Source organism: Mustelus asterias, chromosome 18, assembly GCF_964213995.1.
Source record: "Mustelus asterias chromosome 18, sMusAst1.hap1.1, whole genome shotgun sequence".
Lineage (NCBI taxonomy): Eukaryota > Metazoa > Chordata > Chondrichthyes > Carcharhiniformes > Triakidae > Mustelus > Mustelus asterias.
In genome coordinates, this window is record NC_135818.1 from 52,197,304 (window position 1) to 52,215,943 (window position 18,640).

Genomic DNA, 18,640 nt, shown 5'->3' on the forward strand with positions numbered 1-18,640 from the left:
TCACATTTCCATTCTCCTTTAGAATCATCATTCTGTCAGTTTATCAGATGTTTATTCCCTACCGTTTGTTTACTTTTCATTTGGGGTACAACTGACCAGATGTTTGGGTGGAAATTGCTAATGTTAGATCTTAATTCAGTAATAGGCAGAAAGCAATAACTCGTCTGCCTCGCCATTGAAATGCAGTAAGTTGTTGTATTTGATAGGGAGATGGTGGTACAGTAGTAATCCGGAGACTTATGCTTTGAGGACCTGGGTTCAAATTCCACCATGGCAGTTGGTGAAACCTGGAATAAAAAGTTGAATGATGACCAACGTTGATTGTCGTAAAAGCCCATCTCATTCATTAATATCATTGGGGGAAGGAAATCCGCCATCCTTACCTGGTCTAGCCCACAGCAATGTCGCTGCCTCTTAAATTCCCACTGCGATAGCCAAGCAAGCAGTTGAAGGGCAATCAGGACAGTAAATGTTAGTCTAACCTACAACACCCACATTCCACGAATGGATTAAAGAAAACTAGATGGCCAGAGTTTTACCGCCCCACCTACCACGGGAATCGTAGTGGGCGAGTGGCGGACAATGGGAAGCTCCGTTGACCTTGGGTGGGATTTTACGGTTTTGTGACAAGTGAGGCTGTAAAGTCCCGCCCGATGTGTCAGAGAGTTGAGTCATTTTGTGTGTAATTACACTTTATGGTGAAATGTGTGAATCATGCTCTGTGACATTGAAAATTGCAATCTGTACAATTAGTACGCAATCTCATTCTTTCAAGTATTAATTGTGGTTGGAGATTTAAAAATGTAAACCTTCCAGTGTTTTTTCTTTTTACTTGTTTTACTCTTTCTTAATTCCATCTCTCCTCACTTTGTTTCTTTTTCTGCCCCTGATTTAACTATGAATCAGCCAGCACATCGTTCAGTCATTAAGCTGTTTATTTCACAATCTTTCAATCTGATTGATTAAGGAGGTGTACAGTTGCTTGACTCGAGTTCCAAGGTGCCCGGTTTCCCTCGCTGTGATGCTCATCTGACACTTTCAGTAACTTGCTATTCGACATGTTAAAAATCTAAATGTGTCAGGGAAAGACTGACTTATGCTGTTGGGTGCCCTGGGAGAGTGAAGCTCAATGGTTTGTTTCTGTTTTCTTATCCATCGATTTTAATTTTGTTCCCAATCACATCCAACAAAAATAAATATCGGTAACATTCTATCTTTCCAATTACACTTAAGGTTTTTTTTTAGAAACATTTCAGCTATAATCATTCCAAACAACAAACTCTCATAAATTAACAATTCTCTAATGATCCACACAAACATTTAGATTTGTGTCTGTATGAAGCTATAAAACTGAGTTGAAAATACTAAATTTTGGTGGGTACTGATGTATGCTTGCTTGTGATCATTCTATCAGCCCTGAGCTTACTCACCCACATTGGCTCCCAGTCAAGCAACATCTTCATTTTAAAATTCTCAAATCCTTCCATGGCCTTGCCCCTCCCGATCTCTGTTGTCTTCTCCAATCCCACAACCCTCACAAGGTATTTCTGCTTGTCCAAATCTGACCTCTTGTGCCTTTCCAATTATAATTGCTCTATCGCCCGCCCTGCCGCCTTTTTACCTTGCATTCCTCCCTCAAGATGCTTCTTAAAATCTGCCTCTGACCAAACTTTTGCTCATCCAACCGAATATCTCCTTATGTGCCTCAATGTCACACCTTGGTTTATAATGTTCGTGTAAAACATCCTGGGATGTTTCATTACTTTAAAAGAGATAATATAAATAGGCAGGTTGCTGCTGGATCCTCGACCCAATGGCAATTTCAGCCCTTTTACACCCGTCATTCACTCGCAAGTCCACCCACATGGTCAGATTAAAATTCTCCCCAAAATCTTGGTCTCCAGTTGATGTTTTCTCTGAAATCACATTACTTCAATGTAAAAATATCCTTCACAGTCACATTCTACTAAACCAATTTCATTCCAGTTGCGCACCACTGAGAAAGTTCTGCCTGATACCGCTGGCAAGGCAGTTCCTCACAACAAACACTCAATAAGGAAGATTTATCAAGTAATATTTGTGTCACAAATGAGCTATTTTACAATAGTCCAAAATACTCACTCCTGGCGGTTATCGGCATATTCTTGGTGGTAGAATTTGAATCGATTTGAGGTGATAAATTAACTACATCATGTATTGTATTTAAAGCGTATAAATGAACTGGTGACAGCAGTCACTTCACAGGAAGAGATGTTACATAACTTGTGTAAGGGATGCTTGTAATTTGTATTTGTTTCAAAACCAGTTTTTTTAATTCGATTAGCAACCAATGGACGCCCAAAGACAGCCTGTGAGCAGCAACGCGACAGACTGCGAGCAGAGTTGAACCTGCGTGAACCTCTTGTTGGAGCCTATATCCCTCAGTGTGATGAAGAAGGGAACTTCAGGCCTGTGCAATGTCACGGCAGCACAGGCTACTGCTGGTGTGTGTATGAAAATGGACAAGAAATTTCTGGGACTCGGACAGCACCTGGAACTGGTCAACCACAGTGTGGAGCGCCAGGTCAGTCAGTGTTTCAAATATGGAGAATGACCAGTGTTGTAGCAAAGATGATAGGTCAAGAAGGACCATTTTTAAAAAGTGAGTCTGAATTGGAACAGGTCCTGGTGTCATTCATAGAAGTTGATCAGCATAGAAACAGGTGATAGAGGCATCGGTTATCTCTTGTAGCTGTGGAGTGTCTGTTTGTGTTGCTGCTGCTGCTTCCCATCTTGTCCCTGATCTGTGGTGCAGGATAAAGTAGCACCCCCACTGAACTGAATACTGAAAGATAAGTGTGGATCAATCGGTGTAAACCCCAGAACAGTAGAATTGGCTTCCAAAGAATTGGGAAATAATGTTTAATGCAGTGAATGAACACTTTCAGAATCAATGCTCTGAGCAAAACCATGTAAGGAAATAGATGTGAGACCTTAGTGTTTGAAACATTTCTTGCCTGTCCCTTGATCAGCCTTTTCTAATCCCATTAACTCTCGCCATGGGCCAGAATTCTCCAGCTATTCACGCCCCGCTGCTGCTGCCAACGGGAATGGAGAATTTGGCACTCTGCCAAATCCCTGTTCAGAGCAGCGGGACTGGAGAATCCCAGCCGCGGACGAGGTCAGAGAATTCTGGCTTGATTTCCCTGGTACATCACATGAAGTCTCAGAGCTCTGTGCAACTGCTGTTAAAATGAGAATTAAAAAGCTGGTAATGAAAATTTAACATATTTAACTTACCAATCTGCCTGTCTCACCGAGGATTCCCATGTGCTGCAGACCACGCTGAGGTTAGTGGAGTTTGGCAGGTTGCTGCTGGATCCTCGACCCAATGGCAATTTCAGCCCTTTTACACCCGTCATTCTCTCACACGTCCACCCACATGGTCAGATTAAAATTCTCCCCAAAATCTTGGTCTCCAGTTGAAGTTTTCTCTGAAATCACATTACTTCAATGTAAAAATATCCTTCACAGTCACATTCTACTAAACCAATTTCATTCCAGTTGCACACCACTGAGAAAGTTGTGCCTGATACCTCTGGCAAGGCAGTTCCTCACAACAAACTCTCAATAAGGAAGATTTATCAGATAATATTTGTGTCACAAATGAACTATTAACACCAGCTCAAAATATTAACTGTACAGGTGTATTCTTGGTGATGGTAGAACTTGAATCAATTTGAGGTGATAAATTAACTACATCATGTATTGTATTTAAAGCGTATAAATGAACTGGTGACAGCAGTCAGCTCACAGGAAGAGATGTTACATAACTTGTGTAAGGGATGCTTGTAATTTGTATTTGTTTGAAAACCAGTTTTTTTTTGTTTGATTAGCAACCAATGAACGCCCAAAGACAGCTTGTGAACAGCATCGAGACAGACTGCGAGCAGAGTTGAACCTGCGTGAACCTCTTGTTGGAGCCTATATCCCTCAGTGTGATGAAGAAGGGAACTTCAGGCCTGTGCAATGTCACGGCAGCACAGGCTACTGCTGGTGTGTGTATGAAAATGGACAAGAAATTTCTGGGACTCGGACAGCACCTGGAACCGGTCAACCACAGTGTGGAGCGCCAGGTCAGTCAGTGTTTCAAATATGGAGAATGACCAGTGTTGTAGCAAAGATGATAGGTCAAGAAGGACCATTTTTAAAAAAAGTGAGTCTGAATGGGAACAGGTCCTGGTGTCATTCATAGAAGTTGATCAGCATAGAAACAGGTGATAGAGGAATCGGTTATCTCTTGTAGCTGTGGAGTGTCTGTTTGTGTTGCTGCTGCTGCTTCCCATCTTGTCCCTGATCTGTGGTGCAGGATAAAGTAGCTCCCACACTGAACTGAATACTGAAAGATAAGTGTGGATCAATCGGTGTAAACCCCAGAACAGTAGAATTGGCTTCCAAAGAATTGGGAAATAATGTTTAATGCAGTGAATGAACACTTTCAGAATCGATGCTCTGAGCAAAAGGTTTTAAACCATGTAAGGAAATAGATGTGAGACCTTAGTGTTTAAAACAATTCTTGCCTGTCCCTTGATCAGCCTTTTCTAATCCCATTAACTCTCGCCATGGGCCAGAATTCTCCAGCTATTCACGCCCCGCTGCTGCTGCCAACGGGAATGGAGAATTTGGCCAAATCTCTGTTCAGATCTGCGGGACCGGAGAATCCCAGCCACTGACGAGGTTGGAGAATTCTGGCCTGATTTCCCTGGCCTATCCCATAAAGTCTCAGAAATCTGTGTAACTGCTGTTAAAATCTGAATTCGGCATTTAAAAAGCTGATAATGAAAGTTTAACATATTTAACTTACCAATCTGCCTGTCCCACCGAGGATTCCCATGTGCTGCAGACCACGCTGAGGTTGGTGGAGTTTGGCGGGTTGCTGCCGGATCCTCGACCCAATGGCAGTTTCAGCCCTTATACACCCGTCATTCTCTCACAAGTCCACCCACATGGTCAGGCTAAAATTCTCCCCAAAATCTTGATCTCCAGTTGAAGTTTTCTCTGAAATCGCATTACTTCAATGTAAAAATATCCTTCACAGTCACATTCTACTAAACCAATTTCATTCCAGTTGCGCACCACTGAGAAAGTTCTGCCTGATACCTCTGGCAAGGCAGTTCCTCACAACAAACACTCAATAAGGAAGATTTATCAGATAATATTTGTGTCACAAATGAGCCATTTTACAATTGTCCAAAATACTCACTCCTGGTGGTTATCGGCATATTCTTGGTGGTAGAATTTGAATCAATTTGAGATGATAAATTAACTACATCATGTATTGTATTTAAAGCGTATAAATGAACTGGTGACAGCAGTCACTTCACAGGAAGAGATGTTACATAACTTGTGTAAGGGATGCATACTTGTGATTTGTATTTCTTTCAAAACCAGTTTTAAAATTTTTTTAGCAACCAATGAACGCCCAAAGACAGCTTGTGAGCAGCAACGAGACAGATTGCGAGCAGAGTTGAATCTGCGTGAACCTCTTGTTGGAGCCTATATCCCTCAGTGTGATGAAGAAGGGAACTTCAGGCCTGTGCAATGTCACGGCAGCACAGGCTACTGCTGGTGTGTGTATGAAAATGGACAAGAAATTTCTGGGACTCGGACAGCACCTGGAACCAGTCAACCACAGTGTGGAGCGCCAGGTCAGTCAGTGCTTCAAATATGGAGAATGACCAGTGTTGTAGCAAAAGTGATAGGTCAAGAAGGACATTTTCAAAAAAAAAGTGAGTCTGAATTGGAACAGGTCCTGGTGTCATTCATAGACATTGATCAGCATAGAAACAGGTGATAGACGCATCGGTTGTCTCTTGTAGCTGTGGAGTGTCTGTTTGTGTTGCTGCTGCTGCTTCCCATCTTGTCCCTGATCTGTGGTCCAAGATAAAGTAGCTCCCACACTGAACTCCTGTGAACACTGCCTATTACTGTTGAACATCACCCATAGGAAGACCAGTAGGATGGCAGGAGGACATGAAATCTGAGTGTGATATTATTAATCTGAAAGATAAATGTGGGTTAATCAGTGTAAACCCCAGAACAGTCGAATTTGCTTCCAAAGTATTGGGAAGTTGTGTTTAATGCACTGAATGAACACTTTCAGAATGAATGCTCTGAGCAAAAGCTTTTAAACCAGGGAAGGAAATAGAGGCGAGACCTGAGTGTTTAAAACATTTCTTGCCTGTCCGTTGATCAGCCTTCTCTAATCCCATTAACTCTCGCCATGGGCCAGAATTCTCCCGCCATTCACGCCCCGCTTCTGCTGCCAACAAGAATGGAGAATTTGGCACTTGGTCAAATCCCTGTTCAGAGCAGCGGGAGTGGAGAATCGCAGCCGTGGACGAGGTTGGAGAATTCATAGAAGCATAGAAACCCTACAGTGCAGAAAGAGGCCATTTGGCCCATCGGGTCTGCACCGACCACAATCCCACACAGGCCCTACCCCCATATCCCTACATATTTACCCACTAATCCCTCTAACCTACGCATCTCAGGACTTAGGGGCAATTTTTAGCATGCCCAATCAACCTTAACCCGCACATCTTTGGACTGATTCTGGCCTGATTACCCTCGCATATTCCAGAAAGTCTCAGAAATCTGTTTAACTGCTGTTAAAATCAGAATTCTGTATTTAAAAAGCTGGTAATGAAAGTTTAACATATTTAACTAACCAATCTGCCTGTCCCACCGAGGATTCCCATGTGCTGCAGACCACGCTGAGGTTGGTGGAGTTTGGCGGGTTGCTGCTGGATCCTCGACCCAATGGCAGTTTCAGCCCTTTTACACCCGTCATTCTCTCGCAAGTCCACCCACATGGTCAGATTAAAATTCTCCCCAAAATCTTGGTGTCCAATTGAAGTTTTCTCTGAAATCACATTACTCCAATGTAAAAATATCCATTACGGTCACATTCTACTCAACCAATTTCATTCCAGTTGCACACCACTGAGAAAGTTCTGCCTGATACCTCTGGCAAGGCAGTTCCTCACAACAAACACTCAATAAGGAAGATTTATCAGATAATATTTGTGTCACAAATGAGCTATTTTATAATAGTCCAAAACACTAAATCCTGGTGGTTATCGGCATATTCTTGGTGATAGAATTTGAATCAATTTGAGGTGATAAATTAACTACATCATGTATTGCATTTAAAGCGTATAAATGAACTGGTGACAGCAGTCAGTTCACAGGAAGAGATGTTACATAACTTATGTAAGGGATGCTTGTAATTTGTATTTGTTTCAAAACCAGTTTTTTTTTATTTGATTAGCAACCAATGAACGCCCAAAGTCAGCTTGTGAGCAGCAACGAGACAGACTGCGAGCAGAGTTGAACCTGCGTGAACCTCTTGTTGGAGCCTATATCCCTCAGTGTGATGAAGAAGGGAACTTCAGGCCTGTGCAATGTCACGGCAGCACAGGCTACTGCTGGTGTGTGTATGAAAATGGGCAAGAAATTCCTGGAACTCGGACAGCACCTGGAACTGGTCAACCACAGTGTGGAGCACCAGGTCAGTCAGTGTTTCACATATGGAGAATGACCAGTGTTGTAGCAAAGATGATAGGTCAAGAAGGACCATTTTTTTAAAAAAGTGAGTGAATTGGAACAGGTCCTGGTGTCATTCATAGAAGTTGATCAGCATAGAAACAGGTGATAGAGGCATCGGTTATCTCTTGTTGCTGTGGAGTGTCTGTTTGTGTTGCTGCTGCTGCTTCCCATCTTGTCCCTGATCTGTGGTGCAGGATAAAGTAGCTCCCCCACTGAACTGAATACTGAAAGATAAGTGTGGATCAATCGGTGTAAACCCCAGAACAGTAGAATTCGCTTCCAAAGAATTGGGAAATAGTGTTTAACGCAGTGAATGCACACTTTCAGAATCGATGCTCAGAGTAAAAGCTTTTAAACCATGTAAGGAAATAGATGTGAGACCTCAGTGTTTAAAACCTTTCTTGCCTGTCCCTTGATCAGCCTTTTCTAATCCCATTAACTCTCACCTTGGGCAGAATTCTCCAGCCGTTCACGCCCCGCTGCTGCTGCCAAAGAGAACAGGTGATCTGGCACTCGGCCAAATCTCTGTTCAGAGCAGCGGGACAGGAGAATCGCAGCCGTGGACGAGGTCGGAGAATTCTGGCCTGATTTCCCTGGCATATCCCGGAAAATCTCAGAAATCTGTGTAACTGTTGTTAAAATCAGAATTCTGCATTTAAAAAGCTGGTAATGAAAATTTAACATATTTAACTAACCAATCTGCCTGTCTCACCGAGGATTCCCATGTGCTGCAGACCACGCTGAGGTTGGTGGGGTTTGGCGGGTTGCTGCTGGATCCTCGACCCAATGGCAGTTTCAGCCCTTTTACACCCGTCATTCTCTCGCAAGTCCGCCCACATGGTCAGATTAAAATTCTCCCCAAATTCTTGGTCTCTAGTTGAAGCTTTCTCTGAAATCACATTACTTCAATGTAAAAATATCCTTCACAGTCACATTCTACTAAACCAATTTCATTCCAGTTGCGCACCACTGAGAAAGTTGTGCCTGATACCGCTGGCAAGGCAGTTCCTCACAACAAACTCTCAATAAGGAAGATTTAGGAGATAATATTTGTGTCACAAATCAGCTATTTAACACTAGCTCAAAATACTCACTCCTGGTGGTTATCGGCATATTCTTGGTGGTAGAATTTGAATCAATTTGAGGTGATAAATTAACTACATCATGTATTGTATTTAAAGCGTATAAATGAACTTGTGACAGCAGTCAGTTCACAGGAAGAGATGTTACATAACTTGTGTAAGGGATGCTTGTAATTTGTATTTGTTTGAAAACCAGTTTTTTAAAAATTTGATTAGCAACCAATGAACGCCCAAAGTCAGCTTGTGAGCAGCATCGAGACAGACTGCGAGCAGAGTTGAACCTGCGTGAACCTCTTGTTGGAGCCTATATCCCTCAGTGTGATGAAGAAGGGAACTTCAGGCCTGTGCAATGTCACGGCAGCACAGGCTACTGCTGGTGTGTGTATGAAAATGGACAAGAAATTTCTGGGACTCGGACAGCACCTGGAACTGGTCAACCACAGTGTGGAGCACCAGGTCAGTCAGTGTTTCAAATATAGAGAATGACCAGTATTGTAGCAAAGATGATAGGTCAAGAAGGACCATTTTTAAAAAGTGAGTTTGAATTGGAACAGGTCCTGGTGTCATTCATAGAAGCTGATCAGCATAGAAACAGGTGATAGAGGCATCAGTTATCTCTTGTAGTTGTGGAGTGTCTGTTTGTGTTGCTGCTGCTGCTTCCCATCTTGTCCCTGATCTGTGGTCCGAGATAAAGTAGCTCCCACACTGAACTGAATACTGAAAGATAAGTTTGGATCAATCGGTGTGAACCCCAGAACAGTCAAATTGGCTTCCAAAGTATTGGGAAATCGTGTTCAATGCAGTGAATGAACACTTTCAGAATCGATGCTCTGAGCAAAAGCATTTAAACCAGGGAAGGAAATAGAAGCGAGAACTTAGTGTTTAAAACAATTCTTGCCTGTCCCTCGATCAGCCTTTTCTAATCCCATTAACTCTCGCCATGGGCCAGAATTCTCCCGCCATTCACGCCCCGCTTCTGCTGCCAATGGGAATGTAGAATTTGGCACTTGGCCAAATCCCTGTTCAGAGCAGCGGGACCGGGAATCCCAATCGCGGACAAGGTCGGAGAATTCTGGCTTGATTTCCCTGGCATATCCCATAAAGTCTCAGAAATCTGTGTAAATGCTGTTAAAATCAGAATTCTGCATTTCAAAAGCTGGTAAGGAAAATTTAACATATTTAACTAACCAATCTGCCTGTCCCACCGAGGATTCCCATGTGCTGCAGACCACGCTGAGGTTGGTGGAGTTTGGCGGGTTGCTGCTGGATCCTCGACCCAATGGCAGTTTCAGCCCTTTTACACCCGTCATTCTCTCGCAAGTCCGCCCACATGGTCAGATTAAAATTCTCCCCAAAATCTTGGTCTCCAGTTCAAGTTTTCTCTGAAATCACATTACTTCAATGTAAAAATATCCTTCACAGTCACATTCTACTAAACCAATTTCATTCCAGTTGCGCACCCCTGAGAAAGTTGTGCCTGATACCGCTGGCAAGGCAGTTCCTCACAACAAACTCTCAATAAGGAAGATTTATCAGATAATATTTGTGTCACAAATGAGCTATTTTACAATAGTACAAAACACTAAATCCTGGTGGTTATCGGCATATTCTTGGTGATAGAATTTGAATCAATTTGAGGTGATAAATTAACTACATCATGTATTGTATTTAAAGCGTATAAATGAACTGGTGACCGCAGTCCGCTCACAGGAAGAGATAACTTGTGTAAGGGATGCTTGTAATTTGTATTTGTTTGAAAACCAGTTTTTTTAAATTCAACTAGCAACCAATGATCGGCCAAAGTCAGCTTGTGAGCAGCAACGAGACAGATTGCGAGCAGAGTTGAACCTGCGTGAACCTCTTGTTGGAGCCTATATCCCTCAGTGTGATGAAGAAGGGAACTTCAGGCCTGTGCAATGTCACGGCAGCACAGGCTACTGCTGGTGTGTGTATGAAAATGGACAAGAAATTTCTGGGACTCGGACAGCACCTGGAACTGGTCAACCACAGTGTACAGCGCCAGGTCAGTCAGTGTTTCAAATATAGAGAATGACCAGTATTGTAGCAAAGATGATATGTCAAGAAGGACCATTTTTAAAAAGTGAGTTTGAATGGGAACAGGTCCTGGTGTCATTCATAGAAGTTGATCAGCATAGAAACAGGTGATAGAGGCATCAGTTATCTCTTGTCGCTGTGGAGTGTCTGTTTGTGTTGCTGCTGCTGCTTCCCATCTTGTCCCTGATCTGTGGTGCAGGGTAAAGTAGCTCCCCCACTGAACTGAATACTGAAAGATAAGTTTGGATCAATCGGTGTGAACCCCAGAACAGTCAAATTGGCTTCCAAAGTATTGGGAAATCGTGTTCAATGCAGTGAATGAACACTTTCAGAATCGATGCTCTGAGCAAAAGCTTTTAAACCAGGGAAGGAAATAGAAGCGAGAACTTAGTGTTTAAAACAATTCTTGCCTGTCCCTCGATCAGCCTTTTCTAATCCCATTAACTCTCGCCATGGGCCAGAATTCTCCCGCCATTCACGCCCCGCTTCTGCTGCCAATGGGAATGTAGAATTTGGCACTCTGCCAAATCCCTGTTCAGAGCAGCGGGACCGGGGAATCCCAATCGCGGACAAGGTCGGAGAATTCTGGCTTGATTTCCCTGGCATATCCCATAAAGTCTCAGAAATCTGTGTAACTGTTGTTAAAATCAGAATTCTGCATTTCAAAAGCTGGTAAGGAAAATTTAACATATTTAACTAACCAATCTGCCTGTCCCACCGAGGATTCCCATGTGCTGCAGACCACGCTGAGGTTGGTGGAGTTTGGCGGGTTGCTGCTGGATCCTCGACCCAATGGCAGTTTCAGCCCTTTTACACCCGTCATTCTCTCGCAAGTCCGCCCACATGTTCAGATTAAAATTCTCCCCAAAATCTTGGTCTCCAGTTCAAGTTTTCTCTGAAATCACATTACTCCAATGTAAAAATATCCATCACAGTCACATTCTACTAAACCAATTTCATTCCAGTTGCGCACCACTGAGAAAGTTGTGCCTGATACCTCTGGCAAGGCAGTTCCTCACAACAAACACTCAATAAGGAAGATTTATCAGGTAATATTTGTGTCACAAATGAGCTATTTTACAATAGTCCAAAACACTAAATCCTGGTGGTTATCGGCATATTCTTGGTGATAGAATTTGAATCAATTTGAGGTGATAAATTAACTACATCATGTATTGTATTTAAAGCGTATAAATGAACTGGTGACCGCAGTCCGCTCACAGGAAGAGATAACTTGTGTAAGGGATGCTTGTAATTTGTATTTGTTTCAAAACCAGTTTTTTTAAATTCATCTAGCAACCAATGAACGCCCAAAGTCATCTTGTGAGCAGCAACAAGACAGATTGCGAGCAGAGTTGAACCTGCGTGAACCTCTTGTTGGTGCCTATATCCCTCAGTGTGATGAAGAAGGGAACTTCAGGCCTGTGCAATGTCACGGCAGCACAGGCTACTGCTGGTGTGTGTATGAAAATGGACAAGAAATTTCTGGGACTCGGACAGCACCTGGAACCGGTCAACCACAGTGTGGAGCGCCAGGTCAGTCAGTGTTTCAAATATGGAGAATGACCAGTGTTGTAGCAAAGATGATAGGTCAAGAAGGACCATTTTTAAAAAGTGAGTCTGAATTGGAACAGGTCCTGGTGTCATTCATAGAAGTTGATCAGCATAGAAACAGGTGATAGAGGCATCGGTTATCTCTTGTAGCTGTGGAGTGTCTGTTTGTGTTGCTGCTGCTGCTTCCCATCTTGTCCCTGATCTGTGGTGCAGGATAAAGTAGCTCCCACACTGAACTGAATACTGAAAGATAAATGTGGATCAATCGGTGTAAACCCCAGAACAGTAGAATTGGCTTCCAAAGAATTGGGAAATAATGTTTAATGCAGTGAATGCGCACTTTCAGAATCGATGCTCTGAGCAAAAGGTTTTAAACCATGTAAGGAAATAGATGTGAGACCCTAGTATTTAAAACCTTTCTTGTCTGTCCCTTGATCAGCCTTTTCTAATCCCGTTAACTCTCGCCACGGGCCAGAATTCTCCCGCCGTTCACGCCCCGCTGCTGCTGCCAACGGGAATGGAGAATCTGGCACTCGGCCAAATCTCTGTTCAGAGCAGCGGGACTGGAGAATCCCAGCCCCAGACGAGGTTGGAGAATTCTGGCCTGATTTCCCTGGCATATCCCATAAAGTCTCAGAAATCTATGTAAATGCTGTTAAAATCAGAATTCTGCATTTAAAAAGCTGATAACATATTTAACTAACCAATCTGCCTGTCCCACCGAGGATTCCCATGTGCTGCAGACCACGCTGAGGTTGGTGGAGTTTGGCGGGTTGCTGCTGGATCCTCGACCCAATGGCAGTTTCAGCCCTTTTACACCCGTCATTCTCTCGCAAATCCACCCACATGGTCAGATTAAAATTCTCCCCAAAATCTTCGTCTCCAGTTGAAGTTTTCTCTGAAATCACATTACTTCAATGTAAAAATATCCTTCACAGTCACATTCTACTAAACCAATTTCATTCCAGTTGCGCACCACTGAGAAAGTTCTGCCTGATACCTCTGGCATGGCAGTTCCTCACAACAAACTCTCAATAAGGAAGATTTATCAGATAATATTTGTGTCACAAATGAGCTTTCAAAAATAGTTCAAAATACTCACTCCTGGCGGTTATTGGCATATTCTTGGTGGTAGAATTTGAATCAATATGAGGTGATAAATTAACTACATCATGTATTGTATTTAAAGCGTATAAATGAACTGGTGACAGCAGTCAGCTCACAGGAAGAGATGTTACATAACTTGTGTAAGGGATGCTTGTAATTTGTATTTGTTTCAAAACCAGTTTTTTAAAATTTGATTAGCAACCAATGAACGGCCAAAGTCAGCTTGTGAGCAGCAACGAGACAGACTGCGAGCAGAGGTGAACCTGCGTGAACCTCTTGTTGGAGCCTATATCCCTCAGTGTGATGAAGAAGGGAACTTCAGGCCTGTGCAATGTCACGGCAGCACAGGCTACTGCTGGTGTGTGTATGAAAATGGACAAGAAATTTCTGGGACTCGGACAGCACCTGGAACTGGTCAACCACAGTGTGGAGCGCCAGGTCAGTCAGTGCTTCAAATATGGAGAATGACCAGTGTTGTAGCAAAGATGATAGGTCAAGAAGGACATTTTTAAAAAAGTGAGTCTGAATTGGAACAGGTCCTGGTGTCATTCATAGAAGTTGATCAGCATAGAAACAGGTGATAGAGGCATCGGTTATCTCTTGTAGCTGTGGAGTGTCTGTTTGTGTTGCTGCTGCTGCTTCCCATCTTGTCCCTGATCTGGGGTGCAGGATAAAGTAGCTCCCCCACTGAACTGAATACTGAAAGATAAATGTGGATCAATCGGTGTAAACCCCAGAACAGTAGAATTGGCTTCCAAAGTATTGGGAAATAATTTTACTGCAGTGAATGCACACTTTCAGAATCGATGCTCTGAGCAAAAGCTTTTAAACCATGTAAGGAAATAGAGGCGAGACCTTAGTGTTTAAAACATTTCTTGCCTGTCTCTTGATCAGCCTTTTCTAATCCCCTTAACTCTCGCCATGGGCCAGAATTCTCCAGCCATTCACGCCCCGCTGCTGCTGCCAACGGGAATGGAGAATTTGGCCAAATCTCTGTTCAGATCAGCGGGACTGGAGAATCCAAGCCGCGAACGAGGTCAGAGAATTCTGGCCTGATTTCCCTGGCATATCCCAGAAAGTCTCAGAAATCTGTGTAACTGCTGTTAAAATCTGAATTCTGTATTTAAAAAGCTGGTAATGAAAATTTAACATATTTAACTTACCAATCTGCCTGTCCCACCGAGGATTCCCATGTGCTGCAGACCACGCTGAGGTTGGTGGAGTTTGGCGGGTTGCTGCTGGATCCTCGACCCAATGGCAGTTTCAGTCCTTTTACACCCGTCATTCTCTCGCAAGTCCACCCACATGGTCAGATTAAAATTCTCCCCAAATTCTTGGTCTCCAGTTGAAGCTTTCGCTGAAATCACCTTACTTCAATGTAAAAATATCCTTCACAGTCACATTCTACTAAACCAATTTCATTCCAGTTGCACACCACTGAGAAAGTTCTGCCTGATACCTCTGGCAAGGCAGTTCCTCACAACAAACACTCAATAAGGAAGATTTATCAGATAATATTTGTGTCACAAATGAGCTATTTTACAATAGTCCAAAAGACTCACTCCTGGTGGTTATTGGCATATTCTTGGTGGTAGAATTTGAATCGATTTGAGGTGATAAATTAACTACATCATGTATTGTATTTAAAGCGTATAAATGAACTGGTGACAGCAGTCAGTTCACAGGAAGAGATGTTACATAACTTGTGTAAGGGATGCTTGTAATTTGTATTTGTTTCAAAACCAGTTTTTTTTATTTGATTAGCAACCAATGAACGGCCAAAGTCAGCTTGTGAGCAGCAACGAGACAGATTGCGAGCAGAGTTGAACCTGCGTGAACCTCTTGTTGGAGCCTATATCCCTGAGTGTGATGAAGAAGGGAACTTCAGGCCTGTGCAATGTCACGGCAGCACAGGCTACTGCTGGTGTGTGTATGAAAATGGACAAGAAATTTCTGGGACTCGGACAGCACCTGGAACCGGTCAACCACAGTGTGGAGCGCCAGGTCAGTCAGTGCTTCAAATATGGAGAATGACCAGTGTTGTAGCAAAGATGATAGGTCAAGAAGACCATTTTTAAAAAAGTGAGTTTGAATGGGAACAGGTCCTGGTGTCATTCATAGAAGTTGATCAGCATAGAAACAGGTGATAGAGGCATCGGTTATCTCTTGTGGCTGTGGAGTGTCTGTTTGTGTTGCTGCTGCTGCTTCCCATCTTGTCCCTGATCTGTGGTCCGAGATAAAGTAGCTCCCACACTGAACTTCTGTGAACACTGCCTATTACTGGTTGAACATCACCCGTAGGAAGACCAGTAGGATGGCAGGAGGACGTGAAATCTGAGTGTGATATTATTAATCTGAAAGATAAGTGTGGATCAATCGGTGTAAACCCCAGAACAGTCGAATTTTCTTCCAAAGAATTGGGAAATCGTGTTCAATGCAGTGAATGCACACTTTCAGAATCGATGCCTTGAGCAAGAGATTTTAAACCATGTAAGGAAATAGATGTGTGACCTTAGTGTTTAAAACAATTCTTGTCTGTCCCTTGATCAGCCTTTTCTAATCCCCTTAACTCTCGCCATGGGCCAGAATTCTCCAGCCATTCACGCCCTGCTGCTGCTGCCAACGGGAATGGGGAATTTGGCACTCGGCCAAATCCCCGTTCAGAGCAGCAGTTCAGGAGAATCCCAGCTGCGGACGAGGTCGGAGAATTCTGGCCTGATTTCCCTGGCATATCCCATGTCTCATAAATCTGTGTAACTGCTGTTAAAATCAGAATTCTGCATTTAAAAAGCTGGTAATGAAAATTTAACATATTTAACTTACCAATCTGCCTGTCCCACCGAGGATTCCCATGTGCTGCAGACCACGCTGAGGGTGGTGGGGTTTGGCGGGTTGCTGCTGGATCCTCGGCCCAATGGCAGTTTCAGCCCTTTTACACCCGTCATTCTCTCGCAAGTCCGCCCACATGGTCAGATTAAAATTCTCCCCAAAGTCTTGGTCTCCAGTTGAAGTTTTCTCTGAAATCACATTACTTCAATGTAAAAATATCCTTCACAGTCACATTCTACTAAACCAATTTCATTCCAGTTGCGCACCACTGAGAAAGTTGTGCCTGATACCGCTGGCAAGGCAGTTCCTCACAACAAACACTCAATAAGGAAGATTTATCAGATAATATTTGTGTCACAAATGAGCTTTCAAAAATAGTTCAAAATACTCACTCCTGGCGGTTATTGGCATATTCTTGGTGGTAGAATCTGAATCAATTTGAGGTGATAAATTAACTACATCATTTATTGTATTTAAAGCGTATAAATGAACTGGTGACAGCAGTCAGTTCACAGGAAGAGGTGTTACATAACTTGTGTAAGGGATGCTTGTAATTTGTATTTTTTCAAAATCAGTTTTTTTATTTGATTAGCAACCAATGAACGCCCAAAGACAGCTTGTGAGCAGCAACGCGACAGACTGCGAGCAGAGTTGAACCTGCGTGAACCTCTTGTTGGTGCCTATATCCCTCAGTGTGATGGAGAAGGGAACTTCAGGCCTGTGCAATGTCACGGCAGCACGGGCTACTGCTGGTGTGTGTATGAAAATGGACAAGAAATTTCTGGGACTCGGACAGCACCTGGAACCAGTCAACCACAGTGTGGAGCGCCAGGTCAGTCAGTGTTTCAAATATGGAGAATGACCAGTGTTGTAACAAAGATGATAGGTCAAGAAGGACATTTTTTAAAAGTGAGTCTGAATTGGAACAGGTCCTGGTGTCATTCATAGAAGTTGATCAGCATAGAAAGAGGTGATAGAGGCATCAGTTATCTCTTGTAGCTGTGGAGTGTCTGTTTGTGTTGTTGCCGCATCTTGTCCCTGATCTGTGGCCCAAGATAAAGTAGCTCCCACACTGAACTGAATACTGAAAGATAAATGTGGATCAATCGGTGTAAACCCCAGAACAGTAGAATTGGCTTCCAATGTATTGGGAAATTGTGTTTAATGCAGTGAATGCAAAAGCTTTTAAACCATGTAAGGAAATAAATGTGAGACTGGTGTTTAAAACCTTTCTTGCCTGTCCCTTGATCAGCCTTCTCTAATCCCATTAACTCTCGCCACGGGCCAGAATTCTCCAGCTGTTCACGCCCCGCTGCTGCTGCCAACGAGAATGGAGAATTTGGCATTCCGCCAAATCTCTGTTCAGAGCAGCAGGACTGGAGAATCCCAGCCATGGACGAGGTCGGAGAATTCTGGCGTGATTTCCCTGGCATATCCCATAAAGTCACAGAAATCTGTGTAACTGCTGTTAAAATCCGAATTCTGCATTTAAAAAGCTGGTAATGAAAGTTTAACATATTTAACTTACCAATCTGCCTGTCCCACCGAGGATTCCCATGTGCTGCAGACCACGCTGAGGTTGGTGGAGTTTGGCGGGTTGCTGCTGGATCCTTGACCCAATGACTGTTTCAGTCCTTTTATACCCGTCATTCTCTCGCAAGTCCACCCACATGGTCAGATTAAAATTCTCCCCAAAATCTTGGAGTCCAATTGAAGATTTCTCTGTAATCACATTACTCCAATGTAAAAATATCCTTCACAGTCACATTCTACTAAACCAATTTCATTCCAGTTGCACACCACTGAGAAAGTTCTGCCTGATACCTCTGGCAAGGCAGTTCCTCACAACAAACACTCAATAGGGAAGATTTAGGAGATAATATTTGTGTCACAAATCAGCTATTTAACACTAGCTCAAAATACTCACTCCTGGCGGTTATTGGCATATTCTTGGTGGTAGAATTTGAATCAATTCAAAATGATAAATTGACTACATCATGTATTGTATTTAAAGCGTATAAATGAACTGGTGACAGCAGTCAGTTCACAGGAAGAGATGTTACATAACTTGTGTAAGGGATGCTTGTGATTTGTATTTGTTTCAAAACCAGTTTTTAAAAATTTGATTAGCAACCAATGAACGCCCAAAGACCCCTTGTGAGCAGCAACGCGACAGACTGCGAGCAGAGTTGAACCTGCGTGAACCTCTTGTTGGTGCCTATATCCCTCAGTGTGATGGAGAAGGGAACTTCAGGCCTGTGCAATGTCACGGCAGCACAGGCTACTGCTGGTGTGTGTATGAAAATGGACAAGAAATTTCTGGGACTCGGACAGCACCTGGAACCGGTCAACCACAGTGTGGAGCGCCAGGTCAGTCAGTGCTTCAAATATGGAGAATGACCAGTGTTGTAGCAAAGATGATA

The 18,640-nt window shown here is 43.2% G+C and overlaps 1 protein-coding gene across 1 annotated transcript in view; it reads left to right on the forward strand.

Annotated features, from left to right (window-relative positions):
- Positions 1-18,640, forward strand: part of nid2a (nidogen 2a (osteonidogen)) — a 145,445-nt gene that overhangs the window by 45,083 nt on the left and 81,722 nt on the right. The window contains exons 13-17 of the mRNA XM_078233935.1: positions 2,324-2,563; positions 3,876-4,115; positions 5,448-5,687; positions 7,313-7,552; positions 8,889-9,128. Of these exons, the coding sequence (XP_078090061.1) occupies positions 2,324-2,563; positions 3,876-4,115; positions 5,448-5,687; positions 7,313-7,552; positions 8,889-9,128 (1,200 nt within the window). The remainder of the gene's footprint in view (positions 1-2,323; positions 2,564-3,875; positions 4,116-5,447; positions 5,688-7,312; positions 7,553-8,888; positions 9,129-18,640) is intronic.